Below are 11,324 nucleotides of genomic sequence, written 5' to 3'. Positions count from 1 at the left end.
TTCCTCCAAACAAACAGCGTTCCGACCCAGTCGCCTAATATATGCGGCTTTTACACACACTCAAGTGAATGCAAGCCATACAGGTCACACTGAGGGTGGCCGTATAAACAACTTTAACACTGTTACAAATATCCGCCACACTGTGAACCCACACCAAACAAGAATGACAAACACATTTCGGGAGAACATCCGCACCGTAACACAACATAAACACAACAGAACAAATACCCAGAACCCCTTGCAGCACTAACTCTTCCGGTACGCTACAACAGTGGTTCTCAACCTTTTTTCAGTGATGTACCCCCTGTGAAATTTTTTTTAATTCAAGTACCCCCTAATCAGAGCAAAGCATTTTTGGTTGAAAAAAAGAGATAAAGAAGTAAAATACAGCACTATGTCATCAGATTCTGATTTATTAAATTATATAACAGTGCAAAATATCGCTCATTTGTAGTGGTCTTTCTTGAACTATTTGGAAAAAAATGTATAAAAATAACAAAAAACTTGTTGAAAAATAAACAAGTGATTCAATTATAAATAAAGATTTCTAGACATAGAAGTAATCATCAACTTAAAGTGCCCTCTTTGGGGATTGTAATAGAGATCCATCTGGATTCATGAACTTAATTCTAAACATTTCTTCACAAAAAAAGAAATCTTTAACATCAATATTTATGGAACATGTACACAAAGAATCTAGCTGTCAACACTGAATATTGCATTGTTGCATTGTAATGAATGGAATAGCCTACTTGATTTGATGTTCAGTTTATGAACTTACATTCATATTTTGTTGAAGTATTATTCAATAAATATATTTATAAAAAGATTATTGAACTGTTGCTATTTTTAGAATATTTAAAAAAAATCTCACGTACCCCTTGGCATACCTTCAAGTACCCCCATTTGAGAACCACTGGGCTACAATATACACCCCCCCCCCCCCCCCTACCACCAAACCCTGCCCCTCCCAACACCGCCCCCTTTATACAAATACAGATAATCCTATATATTGGAGATACATATTTTTTTTTAAATGTCTTTAGTTTTTTTTAATTTGACTATACAAATCTGTTTTACTTGTATCTTAGATTAATTTTTTTGCTCTTTTTTTTCTTTTTTCTTTTTTTTTTTCAAACAGGAGATTAGAATACCGAAAAAACTCCTAAAATTTGAAGTTACGTGCGTTTTATTGAATAACGATGTGATGATTTCTATGCATTTTCCCCCCCTTTTTTGCATTAAATTGACATGACATTTGCATGCACAAGCCTATTAACGCAGATGAATTTGGATTATTATTGCATCATTTGAGTCTTTATATGCTTGTATGGTCACCAAATTAATCTTCTTAGCTATTGGAAATTATATTATGCAATATTTCAACCTTTCAATAGAAGGGTTACAGAATGAATGTTCATATTTGCTGAAATGTGACATTTTTCCTGCAGTTACAAGTAATATGCTGTTTGCTGGTGTAAAAGCCAAATGTATTAGGTGTAATTGCCAGTCTGCAGCTCGTCTCTATAAAAGTGCAGCTGGCAGCATGGCTCACCTTTTATTTAACACACAGTTTGTCTAGACGTGGAAATAAAACGCAATCACTTCAGACAGACGGAGGGGAAGAAGACGCGGCGCACTCTCTGACCTGGAACAACTCGGTGAAATGCCAGGCGACGGCTGATGAAACGCGTCAACGGGAAATCTCATTTTGAAAATGTTCTTTCTGCTACCACAAAACCAATTTTTCGCCTTACACCTAAAGATTGTATCTGTTTTTAATTATGTTTTGACATTTCCCAACCTGAGGACTTGATTGTTTGAGACGTGAGCGCTGCGGGAACACAATCCTCCACCATCTTTTTAATTTATAGTCCTTTGTAATCCTCCAGACTGTTCTGATACACCTAAAGTACACAAGTGAACCAATACGCTTAAATAGCAAATTAATTTAGGATGATAAGAGCCAAATACCATGACAATAATCCCTCTAGTAGCTGTGAGTAGTATAGAGTTGAGCAATCTGATTGGAGGAAGTGCTTTGAGGCAATTTCAATCAGTAACAGTTGTGGTAAAAAAAATACCTTGATAAATGGGTTGTACTTGTTGGCCACAGTTTGACCCTGGAACAGACTATTTTGTATTTACATTATTTTCTGTGGGATCTTTTTAAGTGTGGTGTAATTTTCACATATTTTGTAAACTTTTTTTTATTTCAAAATCTTAATATTACTGGGGTTAAATCACCCAAATGATTCCTGAGTATGGCCATCGCTGCTGCTCACTGCTCCCCTCACTTCCCAGGGGGTGGAACAAGGGGATGGTTCAAATGCAGAGGGTAATTTCACCACACCGAGGTTGTGTGTGACTATCAGTGGTACTTTAACTTTTAACTATAAAGTCATACTTTTACATGAATTAAGTCATACTGAAAACAATCCCAATTACTGCATATGAATAGAATTTGTCATTCCTCAATTATTATTTATTTTATTTATTTATTTATTTTAAAGTTACATTAATAGTACCGTATTTTTTGGAGTGTAAGTTGCACCGGAGTTTAAGTTGCACCTGCCGAAAATGCATAATAAAGAAGGAAAAAAACATAAGTCGCACTGGAGCCCGGCCAAAATATGAAAAGAACTGCGACTCATAGTCCGAAAAATACGGTAATTCAATTTATTTGAATAAATAGATTTTTTTTTTTTTACCAGATTTTTTTACATACAGTTTACAGGAATAACGTTGGAATTTCACAGAAATAAAGTCTTAATTTCTGATGATAAAGTTGTAATTTTAGGGGGGAAATAAAACATTTTTTTAAAGATAATTTCTACAAAAAATATTTATGAGAGTAAATTTGAAATATCACGGAAACATTTATTTTAAAACTAATGCAATTTTGCAGGAAATAAAATAAAATTTCACTTTTATAAGTAAATAACTTTTTGGAAGAAAATACATTTGTATGAAGGTATATATACTGTATGTTAATAGTAGGGATGTCCGATAATGGCTTTTTGCCGATATCCGATTATTGTCCAACTCTTTAATTACCGATACCGATATCAACCGATACCGATATTAACCGATATATGCAGTCGTGGAATTAACACATTATTATGCCTAATTTGGACAACCAGGTATGGTGAAGATAAGGTACTTTTTAAAAAAAATCATTAAGATAAATAAATTAAAAACATTTTCTTGAATAAATAAGAAAGTAAAACAATATAAAAACAGTTACTTAGAAACTAGTAATTAATGAAAATTAGTAAAATTAACTGCTAAAAGTTAGTACTATTAGTGGACCAGCAGCACGCACAATCATGTGTGCTTACGGACTGTATACCTTGCAGACTGTATTGATATATATTGATATATAATGTAGGAACCAGAATATTAATAACAGAAAGAAACAACCCTTTTGTGTGAATGAGTGTAAATGGGGGAGGGAGGTTTTTTGGGTTGGTGCACTAATTGTAAGTGTATCTTGTGTTTATTATGTTGATTTAATAAAAAAAAAACGATACTGATAATAAAAAACCCGATACCGATAATTTCCGATATTACATTTTAAGGCATTTATCGACCTCGACCTCTCTAGTTAATAGTACTATGAAAGTAAAGTCAATAAAGCGCAATAAATAAGACCATAAATATCCCATTCAATGTGAATTAAAAAAGTCGATTTTTCACAAAATGTTTGCGTTAATAACATTTTAAGAAAATAAAGTACCGGTACTGTAGAACAAAAACTTGTCCAACATCCATCCATCCAGCCATTTTCTACCGCTTGTCCTTTACGGCAGGGATCCCCAACCACCGGGCCGCGGCCCGGTACCGGTCCGTGGATCGATTGGTACCGGGCCGCACAAGAAATTAAGAAGAAAAAAATATATATATATATATATTTTATTTTTTATTTTTTTATTTATTAAATCAACATAAAAAACACAAGATACACTTACAATTAGTGCACCAACCCAAAAAACCTCCCTCCCCCATTTACACTCATTCACACAAAAGGGTTGTTTCTTTCTGTTATTAATATTCTGGTTCCTACATTATATATCAATATAGATCAATACAGTCTGCAGGGATACAGTCCGTAAGCACACATGATTGTATTTTTTTATGACAAAAAAATTAACTGAAGCATCATGATAGGGTAGTCTAAATGGCTCAAGAAAAACAAAATGATCCATGGTAGAGATCCCACATCTGTGGCCAGTTGGCAGAGCTCCATGTTTGGTTTTAAGATGTGTAGAGAAACCTGTTTTTTTTTTTTCTTTTACAAGAGGTGGTTTGTAGGCGGTATAATGATGGTCTTCCTTCATGCTCTTAGTGTGTATGATCACCTAACTACTACTAGTAGTAGTAGTAGACTAGTAGGAGCAGTTGTAGTGCTGGTGGTGGCAGACATTTCCCCTTCTGACTGATTACTTCCAGACATATTTCCCCCTTCCCCATTTCAGTTCCCTCCTGCTTTGAGTTGTTTTAAACGGCGCCACTGCAGAATCCTGGGACAATAGGGATGAGCAGTTGGCTCGACTACACACCCTCTTCCCTTCTACACACACACACACACACACACCATCATGAGCCATCCACCCCCAGTTTGCCCTGCAGCGACACCAGCACATTAACATACTGCTGCCTGCACCTCCTCCTTGTCTGTCTAGGCAACCCAATTAGACACACACACACACACACACTGTACTATTGCAAATTCAGCACAATGACTGTCGTCTGAGTATCAAGGCCACAAGGGAAATATAATAAGACCTACAGTCAAATAACTTTCCCGTTATAGTATTATGGGGAAAAGTCATATCAAAAATGAATTCTACTATAATAATACTATAAAAAACAATGTCATAAATGACAAGAAAAATACAATCATATTTTTAACGGAAGGGGAAAAATTCTAATTTTACCAGAACTCCGGATTTTATGGGCAAAATCTGATTTTTTTCTGAAAGACAAATGTATTCAATTGAAAGTCCTAATTAAATGAAATGGGAATACCCACCCACGCACACACACACACACACACACACACACACCCACACAATATGTGTGTATATATTAATACATATATATATATATATATATATATATATATATATATATATATATATATATATATATATATATATATATATATATGTATGTATATATATATATATATATATATATATATGTATATATATATATAAATGTGTATATGTATTTATCTGTGTGTATAGATGTGTGTGTGTGTATATATATATATATATATATATATATACTGTGTATATATATATATATATATATATACATATACATGGGTATATGTATAGATATGTGTATGTATATATATACACGTGTATATGTGTGTATAAAAAAAAGTGCGTGTGTATATGTGTGTATATATGTATGTATATATATATACATATTTATACATATATGTGTATAAATATATATATGTATATATATATATATATATATATATATATATATATACACACACACACATATATATGCATATGTGTGTGTATGTATATATATATGTGTGTATGTGTGTATATATATATATATATACATATGTATATGTATATATATATATATATATATATATATGTATGTATGCATATATATATATATATATATATATATATATATATGTATATATATATATATGTATGTATATATATATATATATATATATATATACAGGTAAAAGCCAGTAAATTAGAATATTTTGAAAAACTTGATTTATTTCAGTAATTGCATTCAAAAGGTGTAACTTGTACATTATATTTATTCATTGCACACAGACTGATGCATTCAAATGTTTATTTCATTTAATTTTGATGATTTGAAGTGGCAACAAATGAAAATCCAAAATTCCGTGTGTCACAAAATTAGAATATTACTTAAGGCTAATACAAAAAAGGGATTTTTAGAAATGTTGGCCAACTGAAAAGTATGAAAATGAAAAATATGAGCATGTACAATACTCAATACTTGGTTGGAGCTCCTTTTGCCTCAATTACTGCGTTAATGCGGCGTGGCATGGAGTCGATGAGTTTCTGGCACTGCTCAGGTGTTATGAGAGCCCAGGTTGCTCTGATAGTGGCCTTCAACTCTTCTGCGTTTTTGGGTCTGGCATTCTGCATCTTCCTTTTCACAATACCCCACAGATTTTCTATGGGGCTAAGGTCAGGGGAGTTGGCGGGCCAATTTAGAACAGAAATACCATGGTCCGTAAACCAGGCACGGGTAGATTTTGCGCTGTGTGCAGGCGTCAAGTCCTGTTGGAACTTGAAATCTCCATCTCCATAGAGCAGGGCAGCAGCAGGAAGCATGAAGTGCTCTAAAACTTGCTGGTAGACGGCTGCGTTGACCCTGGATCTCAGGAAACAGAGTGGACCGACACCAGCAGATGACATGGCACCCCAAACCATCACCCAACCATGCAAATGTTGCATTTCCTTTGGAAATCGAGGTCCCAGAGTCTGGAGGAAGACAGGAGAGGCACAGGATCCACGTTGCCTGAAGTCTAGTGTAAAGTTTCCACCATCAGTGACACTAATATATATATATATATATATACATTAGTGTGTGTGTGCAGTGTGTGTGACCTGATATCCCAAAGGTAAAAATGAAACAATACAAATAAAAACGTGACAAAAGTTGTAATATTGCATCATTTTAGCACATTTTTTCCAAGTCATTTAAAAAACATTTTATTTATATTATTTTGTGACATCATTTTATTTTTTATTACAATAGATAAGTGCCACCTCATCACAGGGCCATACCCCGCTTACCGCCCGAATGCAGCTGAGATAGGCTCCAGCCCCTCCCCCCCCCCGAAAGGGACAAGCGGTAGGAAAATGGATGGATAAGTACTCATTTCGTGAAAATAAAGTTTGATTGTTATGAGAAAACGTTTGAAAAATGTTTTTGAAAAATATGTCAGACTTTTATGAGAAAACAAGAGAAAATTTTCAAAAGGAAAATATTTTAATATGGAAAAATAAAATCATACATTTAGGGGGAATCCTTCAGGTATTTCATTTTGATTTTAGGATACATTTTACATGATTTTTAAGGAATGTGTGCAAAAGTATGTGGGGGAAAAAATAAGTTACAAAAAGATACATATTTATTGTTGGGAGATATTTTATTTTACAATAAAATAGTAATATTTTTACAGAATTAAAATGTTTTTTGGCAAGAAGGTTGTCGGTTGTAATTTTAGGAGAAAAAAGTAATAATTTGAAAGGAATAAAGACGTCATGAGAAAATACAAATTACTAACATATATTACGTATTTAATGTTTCAAAGATAACATGTTAAATTTACAAAAAGTTGTAGGAATTTTAAAAGAACAGGTGAAATTGAACATGAAAAAACAAATATACCTAATAGAATAGAGCTAAAGTTGACCTATAAAATATAATCGATAAAGTTACAATTTTACACAAAAATATTGTAATTTTGCAATAGTCATTTCTGATATTTGTTGTAAAAAACACATAGTATGTATACAGTATACATACAGTACAAGTGTTTTTTTTTTTTTACCATGTACATACTAACAATAGGTTAAATATCAGACTATAATATTTCGCAGTCATTTGACTCGTGACAAAGAAGTTTCAAACTGTTGATTTATATCATAAAACCTCGCATAGTTATTAATATGTTCCTGTCAGGATAAATATATTGTCTGATTTTAGTAGGCGTGCGTCACCAGCCATAACCGGAAGTTGTACTTTTGAGTGTTGTATCCTCATCGTCCAGACAGGGGCAGCAGAGAGCAAGCAGGACTACAGTAGTTGTAAAGCAGCAGTATACATTCTATACATTTACATCCTTCTTTCATTTGATGTTTATTAAAGTGAAACTTAGCGAGATTAATAACTCTTCTACAACTTCTAACAGAGTTTACAACTTAAAGATTCAACAATAACAAAAAGTCCACTTGCGCAGCTCTGTGTTGCCTGACAGAAAAAACACAACAAAAAATTAACATCTACTGGAAACTCCACACTATCAAGGCAACATGTTTTTTTGTCATTGTTGTTGTTTTTGTGTTTTGGTTTTTAAACATACAAACAATACTGATTGAAAATATACAGGCAAATTGAGGCACTTTAATGTATTACAATATTTCAAACCAAAGGGTTGAACAATTAATATATTTATATAAACAAAAATAAACTATACAATAGGATATATATATATATATATATATATATATATATATGTGTGTGTGTGTGTGTGTGTGTGTGTGTATGTATGTATGTATGTCTACATCTATATATATGAATATATATAATGTATATATATGCATATATATATAATGTATAGATATATATATGTATACATATATGTATAGACAGGGGCGCCGCTAGGGATTTTGGGCCCCATGAAAAGAATCTTTACAGGGCCCCCAACACAGTGTCATTATTTTTTCTGTATTATAATTTCATCATCATTAGGGGCCTCTCTGGGCCCCCCTCCATCATGGGCCCCTAGAATCTGTCTCCTTTACCCCCCCCCCCACCCCTTTTTTTGGCGCCCCTGTGTATAGATATATATATACAGTATATATATATATATATATATATATGTATGTATAGATATATGTATATATATATATATGTATAGATATATATTTATATATGTATGTATATATATGAATATATACATATATGTATGTATATATATATGTGTATATATGTATGTATATATATATATATATTTATATATATATGTATGTATTTATATATATGTATGTTCATATATGTGTATATATGTATGTATATATATGTATATGTATGTATGTATATATGTATATGTGTGTGTATATATATATATATATATAAATAAAATGTATGTATATGTAAAATAAAAATGAGAAATTAGAAAAATATTCATGATAATAATTTAAGGGTCTTTAACCATTTTCAAAGATTCGATTAATGATTTGGAATCCCTGAGCCAATGTGAAAATTTAGGGTTTACTTTCCAAAATTGACATTTATGTAGAAAACTATCATAACAAAAGTATTTTCATGATAAATGTGTTTATTTTAAAACAAAATTCACATTAATTTAAGTGAAAACACGACAAAAAAAAGTCATATTACTAAACAAATAAAGTCATACTTTCAGTAAAAATAAACCAACATTTTGCTTTTACATTTTTATGTAATTTTACAAAAAAAAGAGATTGATATTTTGATGAAAAAAAGCAGATTTGTATACGATATAAATATAAATATTTCAATACAAAGTCAGAATTTATTATGAGACTTTAGTCCTAATTTAAGTAAAAAAACAGAAAACGTTTTTCGACAATAAGGTCTTCATATCCATATCCTTCGTATCCACAAAGAAGTCATTTTAATAAACAAAATAAGCAATAAATCTGATTTTAAGTGAAAATGTCAAAAATTTACCTGGAGACAATGTGTTATTTGTTTTAATATTACGACAAAAAAAGTTACAATACAAGAAAAATGTCATATACTTTCAGCGGAAAAAAAAATGTTTTTAGTAATTTTACAAAAAATTATATAATTTTTGAGGAAAAAATGGCAAGATTTGTATGCAATATGAATAGAAACATTACAAGAAAAAGTCAGAATTAAGTATGATGGGACTTAAGTTAAAAAAAAAATTAATAAATAATAATAATAGTTTTTGTAAAAATAAGGATTATTTTTTTCTGTAATTTTACAATACAAAATGTAAATGTTTTCCGGGAAAAAGCAGAACTGTATACTATATCCCAGAAAAAGTATTACGATGCGACTAAACTCCTAGTTTAAGTCAAAAATAAAGTTTGTGTAAAAAATATAAAATAATATTCATATTACCACAAAAAAGTAAGTTCAAGGGGAAACAAAACAAAACCCTGACATTTTCACACTTTGAAAAAAATGTTCACAAAAATGTCCACAGTCCTCAAACGAATGTATCGTTTAACGTGACGTGCGCGTGCCTGCGTGTGTGCGCGCGCGCTCCCGCCTGCTCTACTTGATGTGTTGTTTTGCGCAACAACACAATCACATTTCTTGTGAAGCGACAGGGTGTCTAGACGCACATGTGACCAGGCGTGGAGACGGGGCAAGGGCAACACACACACGCACACACACACAAAACACTCCGCGTCACACACACACACACACACACAGAGTTCTCCCCCCGCCTGTAGGGAGCACACACACACACACACACACACACACACACTCTCTCACGTCTGCCGCTGCCACGCATAAACTGTCCAGCGCGTGAAGGAAAGGCAGCAAGGTTTCCCGCTGAAGGATATTTCTCCGCGTGGGCTCCTCTTGGATTCTATGTGGATTTTAACGTGGATTAAACGGGCCCACTTTTGCCGTAGCTCGGCGGAGCCAACCCCCACTTCCACACACTCCACCACCGGGGGCGATGTTTCCGCGGCACCGCTGACCGACCCACCGCGGAGCGTGTAGCGGGGGAGAAGTGCTCCCTACCCCGGCGTCGTGCTGCAGCCTCCTCCCTCCTCCTCCTCCTCCTCTCCAGGCTGCTCGTCACCGCCTGGACTCGAACCCGGCAATCTTCATGATTTGCGGACACCATGCTCGTTTTTTAGCCGGGGAACCCTCATCATCTCGTCCCGCATGTTCAGGACCAAACGGTCGGGGCTCGTCCGGCGACTTTGGCGGAGCCGCGCGCCCGCGGAGGGCGACGGGGAGGTCGGGGACAGAGGGACGCATGGCCCCGGGGGCTGCTGCATGGGCAAAGCGGCCAAGGTGGCCAAGACCCACGCGGCCGGCGGCGGCGGCGGCTCGGAGGCTGAATTGAAGGCGCTCACCCACTCCGTGTTGAAGAAGATTAAAGAGAAACAATTAGAGGTGCTTTTGCAGGCGGTGGAGTCCAAGGGGGGAGCGCGGAGCCCCTGCTTGCTCTTACCCGGCAAAGTGGACGCCAAAGTGGGTCAAGTGTCTTACTCCCTCCCCATGCTGCTCTACAAAGTGTTCAGGTGGCCCGACCTCAGGCATTCCTCGGAGCTCAAGAGGCTGTCGTGCTGTGAATCCTACGGGAAAATCAACCCGGAGCTCGTCTGCTGCAACCCGCACCACATGAGCAGGCTCTGTGAACTCGGTAAGATTTGCCCCCTTTTTTTCCGGCCTTTTCCCTTAATAAACAACTTTTTCAAACAGTGCACGCCGGCTATCTGACGTTGTCCTAGACGCTGATAGTGGCCCTCCTGGCGCCAGGCGGGCCCCCTTGTTTATCTGCCAGCCTCGGCCCCAGGATCCCTGACAAGTCTTATCAC

At 34.9% G+C, this 11,324-nt stretch overlaps 1 protein-coding gene across 1 annotated transcript in view; it reads left to right on the top strand.

The window, feature by feature from the left end:
- Positions 1 to 9,853: 9,853 nt before the first annotated feature.
- Positions 9,854 to 11,324, top strand: part of smad7 (SMAD family member 7) — a 31,182-nt gene continuing 29,711 nt past the window's right edge. The window contains exon 1 of the mRNA XM_061927126.2: positions 9,854 to 11,149. Within this exon, the coding sequence (XP_061783110.1) occupies positions 10,666 to 11,149 (484 nt within the window). The 5' untranslated portion in view covers positions 9,854 to 10,665. The remainder of the gene's footprint in view (positions 11,150 to 11,324) is intronic.

Source organism: Nerophis lumbriciformis, linkage group LG32, assembly GCF_033978685.3.
Source record: "Nerophis lumbriciformis linkage group LG32, RoL_Nlum_v2.1, whole genome shotgun sequence".
NCBI classification, from domain to species: Eukaryota; Metazoa; Chordata; class Actinopteri; order Syngnathiformes; family Syngnathidae; genus Nerophis; species Nerophis lumbriciformis.
The sequence above is the reverse complement of the archived record's forward strand: the minus strand, read 5'-3'. Positions and strand labels throughout refer to the sequence as shown.